The 22,003-nt window shown below is 36.9% G+C and overlaps 6 protein-coding genes across 7 annotated transcripts; 2 read left to right on the forward strand and 4 right to left on the reverse strand.

The window, feature by feature from the left end:
* The first annotated feature begins 4 nt into the window (after window positions 1–4).
* LOC103856932 (glucosidase 2 subunit beta) lies at window positions 5–4,583 on the forward strand. 2 transcript variants are annotated; one of them, XM_009134058.3, is made up of 16 exons: window positions 5–247; window positions 364–480; window positions 688–783; window positions 890–1,129; window positions 1,498–1,754; window positions 2,044–2,112; window positions 2,212–2,319; window positions 2,416–2,749; window positions 2,817–2,921; window positions 3,015–3,116; window positions 3,203–3,260; window positions 3,363–3,431; window positions 3,580–3,667; window positions 3,824–3,885; window positions 3,995–4,046; window positions 4,163–4,583. In XM_009134058.3, the coding sequence occupies exons 1-16, from the start codon at window positions 118–120 to the stop codon at window positions 4,226–4,228; spliced, it is 1,953 nt and encodes a 650-aa protein (XP_009132306.1). In that variant the 5' UTR covers window positions 5–117; the 3' UTR covers window positions 4,229–4,583. The 2 variants fall into 2 exon arrangements, with proteins under 2 accessions (XP_009132306.1, XP_009132307.1); XM_009134059.3 differs by having other exon boundaries at window positions 2,212–2,307.
* Window positions 4,584–5,900: 1,317 nt separating this feature from the next.
* Window positions 5,901–9,004, forward strand: LOC103856933 (probable pyruvate kinase, cytosolic isozyme). The gene is made up of 3 exons (XM_009134060.3): window positions 5,901–6,399; window positions 7,379–7,840; window positions 7,916–9,004. Exons 1-3 carry the CDS (start codon window positions 6,178–6,180, stop codon window positions 8,726–8,728), a joined length of 1,497 nt encoding a protein of 498 aa, XP_009132308.3. The 5' UTR covers window positions 5,901–6,177; the 3' UTR covers window positions 8,729–9,004.
* Window positions 9,005–9,429: 425 nt separating this feature from the next.
* On the reverse strand, window positions 9,430–11,281 carry LOC103856934 (E3 ubiquitin-protein ligase SIRP1). Its single transcript, XM_009134061.3, has 2 exons — window positions 11,037–11,281; window positions 9,430–10,779 (listed from the first exon to the last, which is right to left on the reverse strand). Exon 2 carries the CDS (start codon window positions 10,764–10,766, stop codon window positions 9,630–9,632), a length of 1,137 nt encoding a protein of 378 aa, XP_009132309.1. The 5' UTR covers window positions 10,767–10,779; window positions 11,037–11,281; the 3' UTR covers window positions 9,430–9,629.
* A 169-nt stretch (window positions 11,282–11,450) lies between these two features.
* Window positions 11,451–13,909, reverse strand: LOC103856935 (probable FBD-associated F-box protein At1g32375). The gene is made up of 3 exons (XM_033288676.1): window positions 13,001–13,909; window positions 12,780–12,914; window positions 11,451–12,684 (listed from the first exon to the last, which is right to left on the reverse strand). Exons 1-3 carry the CDS (start codon window positions 13,847–13,849, stop codon window positions 12,388–12,390), a joined length of 1,281 nt encoding a protein of 426 aa, XP_033144567.1. The 5' UTR covers window positions 13,850–13,909; the 3' UTR covers window positions 11,451–12,387.
* Window positions 13,910–13,956: 47 nt separating this feature from the next.
* LOC103856936 (probable FBD-associated F-box protein At1g32375) lies at window positions 13,957–18,744 on the reverse strand. Its single transcript, XM_009134062.3, has 3 exons — window positions 17,561–18,744; window positions 17,102–17,236; window positions 13,957–17,012 (listed from the first exon to the last, which is right to left on the reverse strand). Exons 1-3 carry the CDS (start codon window positions 18,413–18,415, stop codon window positions 16,701–16,703), a joined length of 1,302 nt encoding a protein of 433 aa, XP_009132310.1. The 5' UTR covers window positions 18,416–18,744; the 3' UTR covers window positions 13,957–16,700.
* Window positions 18,745–18,978: 234 nt separating this feature from the next.
* LOC103856938 (pentatricopeptide repeat-containing protein At5g56310) lies at window positions 18,979–21,865 on the reverse strand. Its single transcript, XM_009134064.3, has 2 exons — window positions 19,723–21,865; window positions 18,979–19,238 (listed from the first exon to the last, which is right to left on the reverse strand). The coding sequence occupies exon 1, from the start codon at window positions 21,356–21,358 to the stop codon at window positions 19,727–19,729; it is 1,632 nt and encodes a 543-aa protein (XP_009132312.1). The 5' UTR covers window positions 21,359–21,865; the 3' UTR covers window positions 18,979–19,238; window positions 19,723–19,726.
* Between the last annotated feature and the right edge of the window lie 138 nt (window positions 21,866–22,003).

Raw genomic sequence — 22,003 nt, forward strand, 5'->3', positions numbered from 1 at the left:
ACAAGTAAGTATGGCTGAAACTGCGTCGTTTTGACAAATCTGTCTTAACTTATTTTTCTCTCGTGGTCGTGACCAAATCTGCCCTCCGCTCTTTCACCGGTTTCGATCACGACGAAGATGAGAGTAGTAGTGCTACCTTCCTCTCTCTCCGTCTCTTTGCAACTATGCACTCTTCTCCTCCTTGCTTCTGCGATTAGATCGAGCTCTTCTCCATTGAACGATCCGTTTCTCGGCATTTCTCCTCAAGGTTTGTTTACTCTTTGCTTCTCGAAGATTCCGATTCGTTCTACTCGAGATATCTTCGCCATTATCACTCCGATTAGATCTCCCATTTTCACCTTTCTCCCGATTGGTTTCGTGTAGATGAGAAGTTTTACAAATCATCTTCTGAGATTAAGTGTAAGGACGGATCAAAGAGATTCACGAAAGCTCAACTTAATGACGATTTCTGCGATTGTGCAGACGGAACCGACGAGCCAGGTTCTGCTTGCTGTCCTTAAGTCACGTTACGTTGGTTTTCTATTGGAGAGTTCTTTCTCTGTGGAACAAAACTGTGTTCAGACAATTAAGCATTTTGATTTCTGTTGTGTCAGACTGTTAAAGTTCTACTCTTTTTTTTTTGTTTTTGCTAAATTTAAAGTTCTACTCTTTTGTTGATTTGTTTGTTACATCTTAAACCTCATCCAGGTACATCAGCTTGTCCGAATGGAAAGTTCTATTGTCGGAACGCAGGCCATTCTCCATTAATTTTGTTTTCTTCCAGAGTCAATGATGGTATCTGTGGTACGTTACTCAATCTATACAGCTCGTTACATTTCAGATGTTATGCGAATGAAGAAACTGTTGAGGGAATTTAATGGTTTTTGTTTTTTGTTTTTGATGAGAGAAGATTGTTGTGATGGAAGTGATGAGTATGGTGGTAATGTGACTTGCCCGAATACATGCTGGGAGGCTGGAAAAGCTGCTCGAGAGAGCCTGAAGAAAAAAATCGAAACTTATAAGCAGGGGCTTGTGGTAAGGAGGAAGGAAATCGAACAGGCGAAAGTGGGTCTGGAGAAAGATGCAGCGGAGTTGAAGAAGCTGAAAAGCGAGGAGAAGATTTTGAAAGGCCTTGTTCAACAGCTTAAAGGTTTGCTCTTCTCTCTCTCTTTTGATGCATAGATTAATCTTTCTGTTTAGTGATTTTGCAATTGGTAGGATCAATCAGTGTATTTGAATGTGAGAGTAGAACCTTTGATAAAATTATAGTTAAATGCCTGATATGCCTCTGGAACGGTTCTTAAGATTTTCACTAACCACCAAATAGGCAGGAAAAAAGTAAGAGAATATATGACTTGTAGTTGACGTAGTAGTATCTGATAGGATCATCAACTTCTGTTTTATTCATTACACTGGCTATATTATGTCTGCTGATGATAAAGACGGAGTTGTGCCTTTAATATTATTTGTCTTGTCGATAAAAAGCTTGACCTTTCCCTTGGATCACTTCGTCTGTAGAACGTAAAGAAGAAATTGAGAAGGTAGAGGAGAAGGAGCGTCTACAGAAAGAAAAGGAGGAGAAGGAAAGGAAAGATGCTGAGTTAGCTGCCCAGCCAGCAAAGGAGAACAGTGAGGAGAAGACAGATGGCAATGAAAAAGTTGAAGGAAGCACCGCTGGAGAAGAGATGCCGGGAGCTTCACATGACGATGATTATCCCGATGAAGACACATATCATGATGAGATTGGTAATTACAAGGATTCTCCTACAGACGAGGTTAGTTCTTCTCTTGCAAACTGAAAGAGATTTGCACGCTTTTGATCTTTGTATTGTTTAGTTTGTTTCTCAACAAGTCAAACCACGAAAGAAAAACTTCTCTGGCCCCCTTTGGATCCCCTTCTCATTCGTGAGGTCATGAATTAAGATATGGAAGTTTCGTCAGATGCTTGAAAACTATCTTTTATCGATTTTTATATTATATTATATTTGATTTCTTTTATTTTGCTTTACGGTCACAATTGTTTCCTGTCTTTCAAGCGGGTACTGAATTGGACTTTGATTTCAGGAGCCAGCAGCTGAAGCTGAACCAACAAGTATACTGGAAGAGGCTACTCACACTAATCCAGCAGACGAGGTTTGAAAAACTATTTCATCCATATACTCTTTCCAGAAGTGGAGCAATTTGTTACCTGTTGTAAGTTAGATGATGAGATAAAGCTTGTCTTCAATGCAGCATGTTGTGGACACGAAAAAGGAATCTCCCTCATCGGAGGATCCTCTCACAGATGGATCTCAAAATGATGGTAGTACCAAAAAGGAGTCAGACGAGGTGAAGAAAGTGGTATTTTGCTTTAATTTTAGCCAAGCGCTTACAAAAGATTGTAATAAATCTGAGTATAAGTTCTCTGAACTTCAAGTTTCCTGCATTCATGTATAGGATGATCTTGTTTCCGAGAAGAAGGAAGAGTTGTCAAAGGAGGAGTTGGGGCGTCTCGTTGCGTCTCGCTGGACAGGAGAGAAATCTGATAAGCCAGCTGCTGAGGCAGATGATACCCCCAAAGCTGATGATCAGGAAAACCATGAGCATACGCCCATCACTCCACATGAAGTAGATGAAGACGATGGGTTTGTTTCAGATGCTGACGAAGATACGGCAGACGAAGGAAAATACAGCGACCATGAACCCGAAGATGACTCATATGAAGAGGAGCATCGGCATGATTCTACTACTTCCTACAAATCTGATGCAGAGGATGATCTCGATCTATCAGGTTTGCACTGTTACCAAAGATGTTTTTGTATTATCTAAAGATGCTAATCATCTATCATTGTGTGTAGAGACAACAACCTCAAATCCTACTTGGTTGGAGAAGATACAAAAGACCGTCAAGAGCATTTTACAGGCTGTGAATCTGATCCAAACCACACCAGTTGACAAATCGGGTATAAACTAATAGTCTAGCACTTCCACTAACAGTTAAAAGCAAGACTCAGATTCTTCAGTGATTCATCTGTTGCGTTGTGGTATATGTGCAGAGGCTGATCGGGTACGCAAGGAATACGATGAGTCGAGCTCAAAACTGAACAAAATACAGTCAAGGGTGTCGAGCTTAGAGAAGAAGCTAAAGCAAGACTTTGGTCTGTATGATAAAAAGCATCATAAGCCTCTTTACTTGCGTTTGGCTTTCTTTGAGGTAGTCCTTGATATGTTATTGTTTGTACAGGACCGGAGAAAGAGTTCTATTCGTTCCACGCTCGGTGTTTTGAGAGTAAACAGGGCAAGTAAGGAAAATCTTAGCAATTTATTGTCCTCTTCCTTTCTTTATTAGCATTTTAAGGGATTACAATTAAGTTTATCTTATACATTGCTTACCTAATGTTTAGGTATACTTACAAAGTCTGCGGATATAAAGAAGCAACACAAGAGGAAGGCTATTCGAAAACTCGGTTAGGGTAAGTGTCGCTGCCATTTTATCCTTTTCTGCTAACATAACGAGGAATTAGTTTGAAGTTGAGAATCAGATATCAGTAACTATATATCTATCAATCTATGTGTTTGTATTTAACCATTTACGCTCTCTTCTTTCTTGTAATGTAATAGGGAATGGGAGAAGTTTGAGAACTCGTACCAGTTCATGACATATACAAACGGAGATAAGTGCTGGAACGGTCCAGATAGAAGCCTGAAGGTAAATGTTTGGATATAGATAGCTACATCCAAGAAATTGTTTAAATATAGTTAGCTCCAGTTAAAATACATCATACTATCTGAGAACTGAATGTTGGACTTGCAAAGATCACAGAGACGTGGATTGTAAAAGGCTTGATTAATTCTTGACATGCAGATTAAGCTAAGATGTGGGTTAAAGAATGAGCTTATGGATGTGGATGAACCAAGCCGTTGCGAGTAAGTTCTTGTCTTGGTCTTTCTTTACCTGTCACTGGTCAATGGTCATCGCTTTTTTAATCTCTGGTTTGTAATTTTTGTAACCTTATTTATTTCTCTCTTGTTGCAGATATGCAGCAGTTTTATCTACTCCAGCTCGGTGTTTGGAAGATAAACTTAAAGTAAGCTGATGTGTTCATCTCAAATCTCAAAACCATACCTTACCCGATCTTTGATCTTATTACTTATTTTACACGTTAACACTACATAAACCCCGTGTTTGGCCCTTTTTATATAGGAACTAGAACAAAAGCTGGAGAAGATGATGAGCCAAGACCAATCTCACAGTCACGACGAACTCTGATGATGTTCACCTTAAATAATCCTTATCCGATGCCGCACCGGTTAGGTTTGTGTGAGTTAGACTAGTAATCCTGCTCAATCTCAAAAGTCAAAGAGGACAACAGAAAGATAACTATGAACAGAGACGCTATTTTGGTCAGAAGAGAATGAATGATAGGTTTAAGTTTGCCTCATTGAACAATGGAGAAGGTTCTATTTATCAAAGAGTATCTTATTAGACAATATGTTCAACTTTTGGTTAAGCTCAAAGAACAATTCTTATATATTTAAAAACATTATGAAAGATAGGTAACTCTTTCTATATTGCCTAACATTTCGAAGTTCACTTTGTTATTAAACAAGTCGTAGGTTTTGTTCGGTTTTGTATGCCATCTTTTAAAAAGAAATAATCAGAAACTTTTAAGATCCCATTTCAGAAGAGACGAAAAACTCTGAACATAGTTTCATTAACGGAAACAAATTATTGCATTTAACTCTATTCAAAACCAGTATCAAATACTCCCTCTTTTTCGCCGAAAGTGTCACCTATCTTATTAAAACAGAAACATTGTGACTTTTTCTAGGTGGATTTTAAGTTGGATTTACTATTAGATATGATATATTTTCTGATTTTTTTAGTTAACAATTAATATTAGTGAATTATTTCCTTATTCTATTTTGATAACTTAATACCTTATATGCATTTATTTATCAGTTGGCCCATATGCCTGATATTAAAAAAAAAAATCTTGCCCAATCGATTTCATAAACAACGTGCAATAATATTTAATTTTGAGATTTCATAACCACTATCCAATAAGTCTATGAGATAATCACCATGCAGTATATTACTCTGTAACCAATTAATTATATATATAGCCATACTATATGATATATTCAAAATGGATTCAAGTCAAACTTCTTAACCCATTACCCTTTAACCAATCTAAATTAGATTACATATCATATTAACGGGTTTACCGGCTCGAGGGTATAAGTTAGATTTAAAAGTGTTGATTTAAATGTTAATTATTTAATAGAATTTTTTTTTATAAATTAAAAAAATATTTGTAACATTGTTCATAGAATTTTGAATAAAATATTTCGCGCTTCCGAAGCGCGGGTCATGATCTAGTTGATGTTAAAATGATATTCCATTTCACAAAGATAAGATTTTTAGTGTTTTTACATATTAAAAAAATATATTAAATCACTATAATGTATCGTTTTATGTAATTTTCAATAGTTTTTAACTAATAGTAATTCAATAAAATCAATTAATTTTTTCGAAGATCATAATTTTTTTATAAAAAAAGAAAAAAAAATTCTTTGTGAAATAATTTTTTTAAAACATTTAACTTATTAAAACTGAAGGAATACTTAAAAAATCAGAGGGAATATAAATTTTTAAAATTATTATTTTACTAAAATAATAGCTTTGCGATTTTAAATTATAGAAATCATAGTTGCATATATATATATATATATATATATATATTATTTTTTAAAGATCACACATCTTAAAATTGTTCGGATAAAACGGTGCAAATTAGTTCGAAAAAAGAACCGTGCAAATTAGTTACTACAATTTGACAAAATATTTTTGACTAGGAAAAAATCAATCCGAGATATTTATGTTTCGAAAACCATGGCCCAACAATGGTTCGAGAAGACAGAAAGAAAAAGGTAAACGAGACAAATATTAAACAACGTGCGTGACTAAACCGGTGGTAATCAATGAATTGTTGACCCAATCTAAACCAGCGACCTTCGATTTCCCATTTTCCAAGTCAAAAAGGGAGAGACTCAACACAAGACTTTGCTCACAATCCCCGGAATCTCTCTATACTTTCCCTAGTCCCCAAGGCCCAAGCCAGATCTCTCTCTCTCTCTCTATAAATCTCTCTCGGTCTCTACTACCATCTCTGATCCAACCTATTTCCCCATTGAACTCGCTGTTTTCTACCAAAGATGGCGATGATAGAGCAAAGGCCGAAGACGAAGATCGTGTGTACCGTTGGTCCCGCTTCCAGATCCGTTGAGATGGTCGAGAAGCTTCTCAGGGCTGGCATGAACGTCGCTAGGTTTAACTTCTCTCACGGATCTCATGAGTACCACCAGGAGACTCTCGATAATCTCCGTCAAGCTATGCTCAACACTGGTATCCTCTGCGCCGTCATGCTCGATACCAAGGTTAGTTATGATCTCTGATCTGGATTCATTCGACTGTGATCTGACTTTATTAGGGTTTGTGAGATTTTTCTGCAGCTTTCGTTTGGTTTCTGATTGGTTTATTCCAGTTTTCGATCTGCAACAGTGACGCGTGTATGTTTATTGTTATTGTGCCATTTTTGTAATCATCTTATGCCTGGTACATGTGTTACTGTTTTGTCTCTTTATGCCATTTCCTGTAGATTAAAAAAAAAAACTATTAGTATTGGTTTATTCTGAGAATTAGTAAATTTATTCTGAATTATAAATCTAGATCTATGAGACTCTTTTTTTTTTTGTAGTAGCTTAAATGTCCCCAGTTACAACTTGAATTACAACAAATCAATTGAGAAAAGTTGAAGCTTGTTATAGAGGATGATGTTCCCCACTTAGATCTCTTAAATTAGAATATCATCAACTCGTGAGACCCTGATTTTTGTAGTGATGAATATGTTATTACAAACATTTTTCTTTTGACTAACATGTTATAACAAATTTGTTAGATGTTAGATTATGTTCGTGTATTGTTCTCTCTCGTCTGTGTAGAACTTTATAACCAAAGTTCAACTCACGTTGGTGTTTAATTATTTTTTTTTCTGCTTGACATGGTTCTTGTTTATTATAAATGTCACACCTGCTTTCTGTATGTTTAGATTAAGGCATACATGTCCACAATTAAAGAGACCTGTGATTGCTGAGTTAGAAAAAGCTAGCTTTGGTAGACATGTTCTTGAATTGTTCTCTTGTCTCTGACTATGGTTTCTTGGCCAGAAACTATAGTTAGTGTGTGAAGTAGAAGTTATACCCAAATTTCACTTGATGCTTTAACTTATTTTGTTGTTTCTGTTGAACATTTCTCCTGTTAACTTCTTTCTTGTACATGTAAATGTATAAACTGAGGCAGATCTATTTTGGTTGTCTGATCAAACTAACGGGACTGTTCTTTATTTTTCTCATAAAGGGTCCAGAGATCCGAACCGGATTCTTGAAAGATGGGAAACCAATCCAGTTGAAACAAGGCCAAGAGATCACCATCTCCACTGACTACGACTTGCAGGGAGACGAGGAAACAATCTGCATGAGCTACAAGAAGTTGGCTGAGGATGTGAACCCAGGGATGGTTATCCTCTGTGCTGACGGTACAATCTCGTTACTGGTCCTCTCCTGTGACACAGAGAACGGCACAGTCCGTTGCCGCTGCGAGAACTCTGCCATGCTTGGTGAGAGGAAGAACGTTAATCTCCCAGGTGTTGTTGTGGACCTCCCAACTCTAACTGAGAAAGACAAAGAAGACATCATGAAGTGGGGAGTCCCGAATCAGATCGATATGATCGCTTTGTCTTTTGTCAGAAAAGGTTCGGACTTGGTTCAGGTCAGGAAACTGTTAGGAGATCATGCCAAGAACATTCTTCTCATGTCAAAGGTATGTTGCTCTCTTTAAGGTTTCAGAAACTACATGAACTCCTGTTTTGATTGTGATTGGTTTTGTCTGTGCTAGGTTGAGAACCAAGAAGGTGTGGCGAACTTCGATGACATTCTTGTCAACTCCGACGCGTTTATGATTGCAAGAGGAGATCTCGGCATGGAGATCCCAATCGAGAAGATCTTCCTAGCTCAGAAAGTGATGATCTACAAATGCAACATCCAGGGAAAACCAGTGGTCACAGCGACTCAGATGCTCGAGTCCATGATCAAATCCCCTCGACCCACAAGAGCTGAAGCCACTGACGTAGCAAACGCAGTCCTCGACGGCACCGACTGTGTCATGCTCAGCGGAGAAACCGCAGCTGGAGCTTACCCTGAGCTAGCTGTACGCACGATGGCCAAGATCTGCGTTGAAGCCGAGAGCACGCTTGACTACGGAGACGTCTTCAAGAGGATCATGCAGTACTCTCCGGTTCCAATGTCCCCGCTGGAGTCACTGGCCTCCTCTGCAGTCAGAACAGCTAACTCGGCTAGAGCCACGCTCATCATGGTCCTAACCAGGGGAGGAAGCACGGCGAGGCTTGTGGCTAAATACAGACCAGGGATGCCTATTTTGTCAGTCGTTGTTCCCGAGATGAAAACAGACTTCTTTGACTGGTCTTGCAGCGACGAATCGCCGGCGAGGCACAGTCTCATCTTCCGTGGGTTGATTCCGGTGCTGTACGCAGGGTCTGCTAGAGCCTCGCATGATGAGTCCACAGAAGAAGCTATTGAGTTTGCGACTCAGCATGGGAAAGAGAAGCAGCTGTGTAAGACTGGAGACTCTGTTGTTGCTCTGCTCCGAGTTGGTAATGCTTCTCTAATCAAGATCTTGACCGTCAAGTGATGATTGATGATTCACGATCTTTAAAAAGGAGTCCCGTTTTTGGCGTTTGGCGGTTGGGGGAAACGCAACTATAATCGGTTTTTGTTATGAATTTTTTTTATTCAAGATTGTGATTACATATCTTGAGATAGGAAACTCAAGTTCTCTTTCTTGCTAATTACAACTACTGTGGTGACCAGTGAATCCACTTACGGCTCTCTTTGTTTTGGATTATTGGTTGTATGGAACTAATCAATCATACACGTATCTATTATCATGATTTTCTTCTTTTTTATTTATTTGGTTATTAACCTTTTTTGTTGCTAAAAAGGTTATTATCTTTCTTTTATTATATAGGTCGGAGATAATGGGCATTTGTATATTTATTTCATGCTTTTGTGTTTTTGGAAAAAGACAGAGTATGAAGACAAAAAGAAAGAAGACAGCGCATGAATCAATCGCCCATACAAAATCATGCCGACAAAGATAACTTAATCATCACTATGTGGGAGTGGGCTTCAATATAATTTTCATGTAAACGAAGTCAAACAAAATAATAGAAACGCACTGTCATAATTTGATCATCTCTGTATATGAACGAGATTGAATCATTATCGCCCCATACAGAACCCATTCATGCCAATACTAAATCATTTTTCTTTCTTAAAATACTTTTACTAAAGTTCCATGGATCATCTCCGCACAGCACCAATGAAAGAAGATTGAAACGAAGAATAACATATAGTACCTCCAAGGATTTTTCAACAGTCTTTTGAGTAAATAAACAGCATTGTTATGTACATAAAATGCAGCGAAATGAAATACAGAGAAACAAAATGAAGAGCTAGAAAATGAGAAAATACAAGACAAGGCAACAAGAACAGAACCAACATTCTTAGTTTCTGGATGTTTAGTTATTTTATCAGCGAGAAGAACCATAAGATCTTGAGTAGACATTGTTCTCACCAGACTGAGCTGATCCAGATGATGAAGGAGAAGACGAAGAAGAAGAAGAAGAAGAAGAGAAGAAACCACTGAACGGCCATGGAATCGAAAACCTCCTCCCATTCCCACTCCTCACATCCTCCTCTCTTCCTCTCTCCACACTCCCCACATCCTCAACAACCTCCTCTCTGTTACTACTCTCAGGAACAGTTCTCGTTCCTCTCTCAGACACAACCTTACTCTCATCATCACCATCATCATTCCCAGAAGGAAGCTCAAACCGACAAACAGGACACGAGCTATGAATCTCAAGCCACGGAACAATACATTTCACATGAAACTTATGCTTACACGGCATCTCCTTAGCCTCCACGCCTCTCTCAAACTCATCCAAACAAACCGAACACTGCAACAACGGCTCCGTCACTTTAACCGTCGGCAAAGCTTCAACGGCTTCTTTACGAGCAGGCGGAGTCCCTTGCCTGTTGGGATCATTCTCAGCCAAATGCTGAAGCAAAAGATCCAAACCAGGTCCGATGAAGTAGTCTCCAAGCGAAGTCAACGCAGAATGAGTCTGCGTTTGATCTCTAACAACGAGGGACTGGTTATAAGGATTGATCATGATCACTCTCTCGTTATTATCAGAGCTTTCGTACTCTGAAGCAATCCCTGCACGTATCCCTTGAAGGAGCTGCAGTATATTCCCTGAGCTTCTTCGTCTTCTCCTTAACAGAGATTCAAACTCTCTGTCCAAATCAATCTCTCCACCGTGACGCCTAGCTCTATGATGATGATGATCAACATTGTTGGATTCGTCTTCGTTGTCTTCTTCTTCTTCAACAAACTCTGCTCTTCTGAACCTTCTCCGTCTACGAGGACTGCTCATCATACCAAGCAAGATTGGTGCCCATAGAGTCATCGCACGGTCTGTTGTTCCAAACTCTGTTTCAGGGTCTTGAACGTCTCTTAAGCCTCCGTTACCGTTACCGTTACCGTTCATTTCTTCAACGAAACCGCTTTGGCAAAAGGGGCATTTGATCTCGGATTCGATTGTTGGGTTCACCATCTGTGAACACATGTGACACCAGTACCTAGCCGCCATTGTTTCCTCCATGTCTCTCCTCCTCCTGCAAATAAGAAGAAAAATCATGTCTTCGATACAGATCTAAAACCCAAGAGGATCGTGAAAAGTTTCGAACTTTACAATAATATCCATCTTAAAGGAGTAAACTTTGTTATCAATATCCAAGATTTAATGATTTTAACAAATCAAATACGAGATTCAGACAAAAGTCAAGCTTCTTACACAAAGTTCTTGTCTTTTTTTTTTTTCCTCCTGTCTTAAAAACATGAAAACAAAACCCAGAACAAGAAAAGATCATACCTTTTAAATGTCTTCTGCCTCTTTTCTGAAGACCCAAGAAAATTCAAATCTTGTTCTTCCTTTGTTATGTGACTCTTCTGGAGAAATTAAACCCCCAAAAAAGCTCAGATTTTGTTGTTGTACCTCCTTGTTGGTCTGGCGAAGGGCTGGAGAAGAAACAAACAAACAAGAAAGAAAAGAGTGGATGGAAACGAAACAACCCAACCACGTCCTCTTCTAAACCCCCCAACTCCTTCCTTTGTTGTCTCCTCTTACTTTTCTTAATTACCATTTATTCTGTTATTAAATTAATAAATCTTGTTTTAAGACTTTTGTTAATTATAGTCTTTTTTCCCCTCACTAATTTTGAGATTTATTACTAATTTATCATCAGCTGTTTCAACGCTTGTGGTGGTCTCGGTCTAATTACGTTTCCATGCTATTTGTTTTGTCATATACGTGTGACTACTATATATATATGCTACTTGCAAGGGAATATAAAGTATCTATCTACAAATGTAAATATTCGTTTGATGTAGACTTCTCTGATTATTAAATTTTATAGTATTAAAAGAAATTTCAACTTTATAAACGCGTGAAGTGAAGTGTAGATAACTTATTTTTGACGGGATTGGACCGAGTCTATCCATTAGTTCCAATAATGTGTTCGCAAACTACCTTGCCACCTTGGTTTTCACAAACTAACCAAAAAAAAAATTCAAGAAATCCAGAACCTTTTCTTTGTGAAAGAAGAAATACAAAACTTTAGCTCGGTCTATGTATTGATCTAGTCTAGAATCAATCATTATATATATGGGTTTTGAACAAGATAAATCATTGAATCCTGATGTTTAATTAGTTCTGGTTATCATTTTTCTCATATATAATGCCATAGCTAAACTGTTGTTACAAAAAAAAAAAATGCCATAGCTGAACTTGGTGAGTGAACAAATTGCACAACAGTGATATTGCTCAGGCCAAACAATGATAATAAATGTCTAAACTATTAAAAATTGAAAATTTTAAATTTATGGAGATTTTATTTAACGCATGTACGCCAAAGAATCTAAATATATAATACGGTATGATACAACTTCATAGTATAAAATTTTGGCAAATACGCTTATTAATCTTACTTCAGCATTTGGCCTCTTGACCTAACTACTAGATTCATCTTATTTTTGAGAAAGAACAAAAATAAATTTTTTGTAAAAAAATCTAACAATTCATTTGCCGCAGAAGGTAACTCTGAACCAAACAGTTTCAAATTGAATGAGCTATAAATGTAGCAAATAAAAACATAACAAGTTGTACTTTATTTCTAAGATTCAGATCTGGAAGCTAACCCACACACTGACGCATACTCATAAATTCAGCGGAACTCAAGCTGACAGGCTGGCGAACGCCTCGACGACGAGAACAACTCCTTGATCACCTCAAGTTTCTTGTCAGTGTCATTGGTTTTACTGTGGAAATTAATGGTTGCCTTCTTTAAACACTTTGCGCTTCTAAAAACAAATGCTACTACTTCTTTCTCTTCTTCTGCTCCTTCGTATTTTACCCATTCGAAAGTTTCAATACTTGATAACAAACATTCAGGAACTGAACTCGGTTCATTCCATGCCGGGTTCCAGCATGGGCGCGGCTCCTTAGATCGAAGGAAATGACACTGATACAAAGTACAAATACAATGCACTAGATCATCAATCATACTTATAAACTACTGGATAATATAACCTTATTCAAATATACTTATATACATACCTGGTGAAGTTTGAGAGCTCGTAGACTAGGAGAATCTTTGAGCACACACATAAGTACATTCACCCATTCTGTCTCACATGTGCATATCTTCAAATGCACAAGACTGGAGAAGACACTACCGGCAGGATACATATCCTGCATGCAACAAGAATGGCATTAAGTGCATGGTCAAATGTAATCTCAATAGTTTTGATCACAACACATATAAATTTATATATTACGTTTAAGGATGGTAGGCACAGATAAAGGCGCTTGAACGAAGCAATAGAACCCAACTTCTTCCATAACTTCCAAGTATTAAGGACAAGTTTTGCCTCCACAATCTTACTCATATTGCTCTCAAAGGTACAAAACCCACTAAAATGAAAAATGTCGAAATTTTCCAAAGAAGGAGCATCTATCACAAACCCATGAGCATCGTTTCCAAGTTTGTTTTCTAATGTTTTCAAGACTAAACTCTTTAAAGAAGGCACGATAACAGTGAAAATGGTAGCATTGTCAGCTTCACATTGTTCCACAACCAAGTTTTCAAGGACATGGCAGTTGGATAAAAGCTTCTTCACAAATTCACCACTTGGATACTTCATGGACTCAAGACTCAACGTTCTGAGGAATGGGAAAGAAATTGGTTGCTCAAGATCATCCACAAGAACTGCATTGCGTATATTCAAGGTCACAAGCATGCTACATCCCCCTCTATACAAGCTCCAAGGAAGTAAGACTGAATCAGTATCAGTATAAATCTTGATAGTCAGCTCACGCACACAACGTTTATCAGCAGATCTCATCCACGCTTGAATATCTTCACTACCACAAATACTACCAAGTTTGAAATGCAAAGCTTCTATAACTGGAGCCTCGTGCCTAAAGAAAGATCTGTCTACAAACAGAGAAAAGCTTCCGTACTTGGGGTTCTTATAGGTATCTTTGTATTTGATTCTTGGAACCATCATCCAAAGTAACTGCCATCGCTTTGACAAAAGCATAGTGTCCACAACATCTTTCATGGTAGGAAGCATTGCCAATATTTTCAGTAGAAGCTCATCGGGCAACTGACTTATCCTGTCCATAATTAAGAGCTAGCTTCCGGACAGAACCTATCGCCTGAAAAACATTCGAAAAACGAAACGATAAAAAACCCTAGCTAGGTGTAGAACAAACCTTTTTTTTTTTTTTGAACACGGTGTAGGACAAACCAATATAAGAAAAGAGAAGCACATGAAATCTAAACAAGACGGGATTCTCAAATACCTAAATGTCATTCTGATTTTATTTCTCAATAATAAAATGAACATTTTTGGTTAAAATATGACTTTATTTATCATTTAGCCAAATTAAAGCTAATCTTTGTGTTTGAATCATTATCATCTAATAATTAGTTATGTGTATATAATAATAAAAAAGATTGTGTTACATGTGTAAAGACGATAATGATGCACATTTGAAGCAGCAAGAAGAGAACTTGGGATTAATAATGTGTTTAACTAACAAGAAAATCAAGACTTTAACTCGGTCTATGCATTAATATAGAATCAATCACTATATATATGAGTTTTAAACAAGATGAATCATTGAATCCTGATGCTAAACATGGTGAGTGAATATACCAACTTTAGTGAGTTGAACTGATTGCGATATATTGTTCAGGCCAAACAAATTTTTTTTTTTTTTTGAAAATTGGCTTTCAAAATTAAGAGCAAAAAAGAAAACGTTTACAAGGCCATTAAGGTCTTAAGTGAGCAATACCCAATAGTGAAACTAATAGTTTAGAACTTTCTTTAGCCCTAAGCCCAGTAAGCCCATTTGATGGAGAATGGTTAACGACTTCTGGTATTTTCCAGCGGAACAGAGATGATCAACGATCATACAGAGGAAAGCGGTCGCAAGTGAGATGGATGAGAGATGAGGCTTCATGCAAGATGGAACCATGTCTGCATCATACTAGAAGATAGGCGTGGGTTTGATTCTCTGAAACTTTGAATCCTGTTTCTGATTTGTAAATCTACAACCCGGAAGAGGCGATCAGCAGAACGAAAGGAGTTGGAATGCAGTCTGGCGTTCCTTTCATTCCAGATCCAGTATATTGTTGACTGCCATGCCAGTAGGGTGAGTAATCGAAGTGCCCTTGAAGCTCTGCTAGTTGGTAATGTAATCATCTGATTAAGCGCGTCCGGCCAGTTGCGTGAGGGTGTAAGGGAACATCTTCTGGAGCTTTTCAACCATAAGTCATAAGCAAATTCACACTCAAAATAGAGATGATCACGAGTTTCGGGGAAGCTGTTACACAGTAAGCAGACAGGCGGAACCTGAAGGCCCCAACGTAGAAGACGATCCCGTGTTGGGCAGCGATCCAAAACTACTAGCCAAGTGTGAAAATTATGTCGGGGGATTCCGTAAGATGTCCACACCGCAGTCGTCCAATTTACTTCGTCATGCGCCCCTCTCAGGTAATGATACACTTCACCAGTAGAGAACTTGCTGGAGATCCTTCCTTCTATCTCCCATTCAAAGTAGTCTGGCTCAGTTGTGAGGTTGACTGTGGTTAAATGTGCTTGAAGTTGTAGCTGTTGCTCTGATCTTGCAGGTGGAAGACGCCATGATCCATTACGGAATAGCGAAGCCACTGTTGCTTGTTGAGGAATGCCTAACCTTGATGATTGAGCGTTCAGCAGCGTAGCAACATTACCTAGGGGGGACCAGTTGTCATGCCAAAATCTAGCAGATAGTCCATTCTCCAATCGCAGTTTAATCAATGGGTAGACAACATCTTTGAATTTGAGGATCTTGTTTGCGAGCCAAGAGAAGGAAGCCTTTGGCTTGGTAGTCCAGTAGTTGTGGATCGATCCCTTAGGTAATTTAGAAGCACTATGAAAGAACAAAAGGTTAAACCAAAAATGTTTAATAGAAATAGCAAATTTTGAATGTAAATTGATTCCCAAGCGCAAGGGTTGATTACTTTTTTGTTAATTCTACAAATAATTTTAATTATTTTAATTAGAAAGAGAAGAAATTATGTTTAAATTTTCTTTGGAATTTTACATAGAAATGTAGTTGATATATTTCCTTGAAACCAATTTTAAAAAAAAATCAAATAGGCTATTACAAATTGGTATTTATAATTCATAAAGATAATAAATATCTATACTATTCAAAATTGATAATTATGGTGATTTGATTTAACAGATGTACAAGAGAGAATCCAAATATATAATATGGAATAGTACAACTTCATCTGGTATAACATAAGTATATATATACTATTTTCGTATCACTTTTAAGTGGTGTTTACTGATTTTTATTTTGTTTCATAATAAATGGTGTTCTTACTATTCAAAATAAAATTTAATGTAATTTAAAATTTGTGACTAATTATAAAATATTATATATTTTTATTGGTCGAATTAGTTTTATTTAATGTTATTTTTATGTAACCAGGATAAATTACATAATTTCTTTTTTTAATATTTGTGTAAAAACCTTTAAAATCATTTGAAATGATACAGAGAGAGTATATGTTATGAACGAATATGCTAAAGATTGACCAAAGTTCTTAAATTTTATTTTTGTAAATATCACCTATTATTTAGTTTATATTAAAAAAATTCAAAACTATGTTGAATGTAATGTGACACATAATTTTGGCAAAATATACTTGAAACATATGTAATTATCTTACTTCAAAATTTGACCTTTTGACCTAACGACTAGATGCATTCTCTTGGATTTTCTGTGAAAGAAAAAGAAGATTAAACATTTTGGGTATAAAGTCTTATCAATTAATTTGCTGCAGGAGATACCTGAATCAAACAGTTCAAATTGAAATGAGCTATAAATGTAGTAGAAAAAAAAACAAGTTGTACTTTCTTTCTTGTCTAAGATTCAGATCTAGAAACTACCCAAAAGATGTTACTTGATTCTCACTCATAACTTTAGTGCGTAACTCAAGCAGTCAAGCTGACAGGCTGGTGAAAGCCTTGTTGAGAACAACTCCTTAATCACCTCAAGTTTCTTGTCAATGTCATTTGTTTTACTGTAGATATTAATAGTTGCTTTCTTTAAACACTTTGCGCTTCTAAAAACAAATGCTACTGCTTCTTTCTCTTCTTGTGCTCCTTCATAATGTACCCATTCAAAAGTTTCAAGACTTGATAAAAAACATCCAGGAACTGAACTCGGTTCATTCCAGGAAGGGTTCCAGCATGGGCGTGGCTTTTCAGATCGAAGGAAATGACTCTGATATAAACAGGATTAAAAAGTACGATGCACTAGATCAATTATACCGATAAACTACTGGATAGTAAACCTTATTCAAATATATGTACCTGTTGAAGCTTGAGAGAACGTAAATTAGGAGAATCCCTGAGAACACGCATAAGTAGATTCACCCATTCTGTTTCACATGTGCATATCTTGAAATGTACAAGACTGGTGAAGACACTACCGGCAGGATAAACATCCTGCATATACCAAGATTGCATTAACTGCATGATCAATAGTTTACAATAGTTTTGATTAAGTAAATGACATTCATGCAACAAAAAAAATTTATGTGTTTAATATCTTGATCATTGTATTTATATAATATTTAACTCCATTTATAAATCATAATAAGCAATAGTTTTCATCACAAGATAACTCTATTATTCGTAATGGATTAGAGACCTCATTCTTTTTTCTTTTTTTTTTGTGAACATACTAGAGACCTTATTCATTGTTTAGACTCAAAGAGAAAACCAAGAACAAAGAGGGCAGAAGGATGGAAACAACAGCATATATACTACCTTTGAGGATGGTACGCACAGAAAAAGACGCTTGAAGGAAGCAATAGAACCCAACTTCTTCCATAACTTCCAAGAATTAACGTCAACATTTGCATCCACAATCTTAGTCATAACATTCTCAAAGATACAAAATCCACTCGAATGAAAAATGTCCAAGTTTTCCAAAAAAGGAGCATCTATCACAAACCCTTGAGTATCGTTTCCAACTCTGTTATCTAGTGTCTTCATTACTAAACTCTTTAGAGAAGGGACGATAACAGTGAAAATGTTAACATTGTCAGCTTGACATTGCTCCACAACCAAGTCTTCAAGGACATTACAGTTGGATAAAAGATTCTTGACAAATTCTCCACTTGGATACTTCATGGATTTAAGACTCAACGTTTCGAGGGATGGGAAAGAAATTGGTGAAGTAAAATCATCCACGAGAACTGCATTACTTAGATTCAAGGTCACAAGCATTCTACATCCCCCACTATACAAACTCCAAGGAAGTAAGACTGAATCTTTATCAGTAAAAGTATCAACCTGAATAGTCAGATCACGCACACAACGTTTATCAGCACATCTCATCCACGCTTGAATATCTTCACTACCACAAATACTACCAACTTTGAAATGCAAAGCTTCTATAACTGGAGCTTCGTGCCTAAAGAAAGATCTGTCTACAAACAGAGAAAAGCTTCCATACTTGGGGTTCTTATAGGTATCATTGTATTTGATTCTTGGAACCATCATCCAAAGAAACTGCCATCGTTTTGACAAAAGCATAGTGTCCACAACATCTTTCATGGTGGGAAGCATTGCCAATATTTTCAGTAGAAGCTCATCAGGCAACTGACTTATCTTGTCCATAATTAAGATCTAGCTTCCGAACAATACCGATCTCCTGAAAACATTACAAAAACGAAACTAGATATCAGAATCTCAGCAACGACACACTGTGAATAATCAAAACCCTAGCTAGGTATAGAACAAACCAATATAAAAAAAAGAGAAGCACAGGAAACCTAAACAATACGAAATTTTATTTAAGAATCAAACTAGGTGTGGGCCATCATGTCGACTAATATGCCCAATAAATTTTGATACAAATGTTAGTTTTTTTTAATTTAATTTATTAGATACAATTTTAAATTAATATTATAAATTATCTTATTTGAATATCTATATTGACAATAGATGTATTGATCGTATAAACACAATTTATTTGCCGCAGAAGATAACTGAACCAAACAGTTTCAAACTGAATGAGCTATAAATGTAGCAAATAATAACATAACAAGTTGTACTTTCTTGTCTAAAAAGTCAGATCTGAATAGTCAGCTCACGCGCACAACGTTTATCAGCAGATCTCATCCACGCTTGAATGTTCCCGCAACCAGAGATATGATCAAGTTTAAAAAGTAAAGTTTCTATAATGGGAGCCTCGTTCTTAGAAAAAGATTTGTCTACAAACAATGAAAAGCTTCCATACTTGTGCTTACTATAGCTATCAAGCGTATCATTGTATTTGATTGTTGGAACCATCATCCAAAGAAACTGTCATCGTTTTGACAAAAGCATAGTGTCCACAACACCTTTCATACGAGGAAGTAAGGCCAATATTTTCAGTAGAAGCTCATCAGGCAACTAACTTATCTTGTTCATAATAAAAAGCTAGCTTCCTCACAAAACCGATAGCCTGAAAAAACATTTTTGAAAAGGAACTAGATATCAGACTATAAGCAACGAGACATGGTGAAATGATCAAAACCATAGCTAGGTATAGAACAAACCAGTATAAGAAAAGAGAAGCACAGGAAATCTAAACAAGACGTGATTCATATAATAAGAAAAATTATAGCTCATCTTCGAATTTGAATAATTACCATCTAATTAGTTATATACATATAATAATAAAAAGATTGTGTCAAATGTGTAAAGACGGTTATCTTGGTATTTGATAAATTCATCATTAAGGTTTTGTTTTACCTCTCCCTTTCAATAATTTTCAAAAACAGAGTAATTCTATTGAATTTTTTCATAAGATAATTACTCATATAATCTTGAAAATTAAGTTGCATAATTATAAAACATCTCTTAAAAATATTACTAAATTAATGCTTATTAGTTAGATAAAAGACTTGTAACTCTAAATTTTATTTCAAGTTAATTTTTTTTGTCTCAAATTTCATTGCTCTGTATTTGCAAATCAATCTCTTGTAGAAGTTCATGAATCTTTACAGCATGAGGATGTGAAAAATCACCAGAGATAAATCTATATACTCTGTTTTCAACTACAATAGAGCTTTCACCAGCCATCTTCTTCACACCAATCCCTTTCATCATCTTCCTCATCATCCTAGACTCCTCCCACTTTCCTAAATCAGCGTACAAATTGGCTAAAAGCATATAGTTACCGCTGTTATTCGGTTCCAACTTAATCAGCTGATTCAAAGCTCTTTCTCCAAGCTCAACATCATGATGAACATTTGAAGCAGCAAGAAGAGATCCCCATATTGCAGCATTAGCCTCAAATGGCATGGTTTTAGAAACTTCTTCTGCTTCTCTGAGTCTACCTGCTCGTCCTAGCAAATCTATCAGACATCCAAAATGCTCAATGTTCGGTTCAATCCTGTACTCAGATCTCATTGAGGTAAACAAACGTTTTCCAAGATCAACCAAACCAACATGGCTGCAAGCTGAAAGGACTGCAATGAAAGTAACACTGTTTGGTTGCACGCCTGCTTTAACCATACGGTTAAACATCGTTAAGGCTTCACCTCCAAGCCCGTGCGTAGCTAGTCCTGTGATTATAGTCGTCCAAGTAACCACGTTTCTCTCGTCAACCCTCTCAAACACCTCCAACGCCTTTGTTATATTCCCTGACTTCGCATACATATCAATGAGTGCGTTGTTCAACGAAACACCTCTCTTCATCCCTCGGTGATCAACGTAGCTACATATTCTTTCTCCCAATTCAAGCGAGCCAAGATCAGCACAAGCTGAGAGCGCTGCCAAAAGCGTAACTTCATCAGGCTCAACATCCTCCATCACCATTCTCTGAAACACTTCAATAGCTTCACTAGCTCGTCCCTTCTTGGCGTAAGCCGAGATCACACAAGTCCAAGAAACAACATTCCTTACCCAACAAGGCATCATCTCCAGCAACCTCCTCGCTTCATCCACCTCACCCACTTTTCCATACCCGGCTAATAACGCGTTCCAAACAGTCACGTCCCTCACAGGCATTTCATCGAACACCTTACGCGCATCTCCCAGAACTTCACATGAACAGTACATTTGAATCAAACTTGTAACAACATGGACACTTGAATCAAACCCAGAAACCACTGTCTGGGAATGAACCTGTCTCCCGAACCAAACATCAGATAACCGAACAGCAATTTTCAACGCAAAAGGGAACGTAAACGTGTCGGGCTTCGGACACAAAGACCAGAACTTTCTGTAAACCAGAACCGCCACTGAGTGCGCGTTGGGTTCGTCGACGAGAGACAAAGCTCTGATCATGGTGTTGTGGAGATAAGTGTTGGGAAATGGCTGGTGGGTGAATACAGAGTAAGCGTATCGGAGATGTCCAGCGACGGAACACGCCTCGATGAGTTTGGCAACGATGAGGTTGTCTTTGTGCAAACCAGTTATGATCATGGAACAATGAGCTTGCTTTAATGTTTTGAGGTTGGTTCCTTGTATTTTTAGAGAGGAAAGGAACCGGTTTATGTCCGAGAGAGTGGAACTTCGGCGAATATGTAGCTGACATGGGATAAAGCTCTGTGCAGTGATTCGTCGCCACATTCTACTATCCTTGGACAGAACCGTGGAAAGTTGAGTTTTTAACTTTTAAACGTACATTTTAATTTCATGAACCACCAAGAAAAGTGATGGTCAAACAATATTAATTATATCTTTTGACTAGACAAACCATATGGTTAACACGATATGTATTATGCATTATGGTTAATATTAATCATAATTTTTATTGTTACGGACTTACGGGAAGTTGGAATCTAATCCAATATAATGAAAAACTGTGTTTTATTTTAAAAAAATTGACACAATCCTAACTAATACAATGACATATAAATTGATAAAAATAAAATAAATCAATTATCATATGAATTTTTATTATTATTAAATTGATCTAGACGCCTAGTTTAATTACAAACTTCTTATTTTCTCAAAGATAAACGTGTATTCCGAACCCAAAAAAAAAAACTAATCACAAGAGTGGGCACCGGGCAGTTATCAGCTACCTTGTTATCTTAATTTTTTTTTTGTCAATTTATCTTAATCTTATTAGAAAGTTAGAAACATATCGAGGGACTAATGAATCAATTCAGATTTAAAGTTTTTGGAAAGGTAAAATAACCTTTTAAGAATTTTTAACTCAGTCTATTAGTGTGTTTATACATAAATAAAATTATAAAAATGATGCTTTAT

The sequence above is a fragment of the Brassica rapa genome, chromosome A03 (assembly GCF_000309985.2).
Source record: "Brassica rapa cultivar Chiifu-401-42 chromosome A03, CAAS_Brap_v3.01, whole genome shotgun sequence".
Classification (NCBI taxonomy): domain Eukaryota; kingdom Viridiplantae; phylum Streptophyta; class Magnoliopsida; order Brassicales; family Brassicaceae; genus Brassica; species Brassica rapa.

Bases quoted from the DNA above. Each gene is read 5' to 3' on its own strand.
- LOC103856936 (XM_009134062.3), bottom strand. From the start codon at position 18,415: ATGGACAAGATAAGTCAGTTGCCTGATGAGCTTCTACTGAAAATATTG. The intron at 17,237-17,560 runs GTAGTATATATG...TGGTATATGCAG, and splicing joins TGTGCGTACCATCCTCAAAG to GATGTTTATCCTGCCGGTAG. The intron at 17,013-17,101 runs GTACATATATTT...TGTTTATATCAG, and splicing joins GTTCTCTCAAGCTTCAACAG to AGTCATTTCCTTCGATCTGA.
- LOC103856938 (XM_009134064.3), bottom strand. From the start codon at position 21,358: ATGTGGCGACGAATCACTGCACAGAGCTTTATCCCATGTCAGCTACAT.
- LOC103856932 (XM_009134058.3), top strand. From the start codon at position 118: ATGAGAGTAGTAGTGCTACCTTCCTCTCTCTCCGTCTCTTTGCAACTA. The intron at 2,320-2,415 runs GTATTTTGCTTT...ATTCATGTATAG, and splicing joins CAGACGAGGTGAAGAAAGTG to GATGATCTTGTTTCCGAGAA. The intron at 3,432-3,579 runs GTAAGTGTCGCT...GTAATGTAATAG, and splicing joins TATTCGAAAACTCGGTTAGG to GGAATGGGAGAAGTTTGAGA.
- LOC103856935 (XM_033288676.1), bottom strand. From the start codon at position 13,849: ATGGACAGGATAAGTCAGTTGCCCGATGAGCTTCTACTGAAAATATTG. The intron at 12,915-13,000 runs GTAATATATAAA...TGTTGCATGCAG, and splicing joins TGTGCCTACCATCCTTAAAC to GATATGTATCCTGCCGGTAG. The intron at 12,685-12,779 runs GTATGTATATAA...ACTTTGTATCAG, and splicing joins GAGCTCTCAAACTTCACCAG to TGTCATTTCCTTCGATCTAA.
- LOC103856933 (XM_009134060.3), top strand. From the start codon at position 6,178: ATGGCGATGATAGAGCAAAGGCCGAAGACGAAGATCGTGTGTACCGTT. The intron at 6,400-7,378 runs GTTAGTTATGAT...TTTCTCATAAAG, and splicing joins CCGTCATGCTCGATACCAAG to GGTCCAGAGATCCGAACCGG. The intron at 7,841-7,915 runs GTATGTTGCTCT...TGTCTGTGCTAG, and splicing joins ACATTCTTCTCATGTCAAAG to GTTGAGAACCAAGAAGGTGT.
- LOC103856934 (XM_009134061.3), bottom strand. From the start codon at position 10,766: ATGGAGGAAACAATGGCGGCTAGGTACTGGTGTCACATGTGTTCACAG.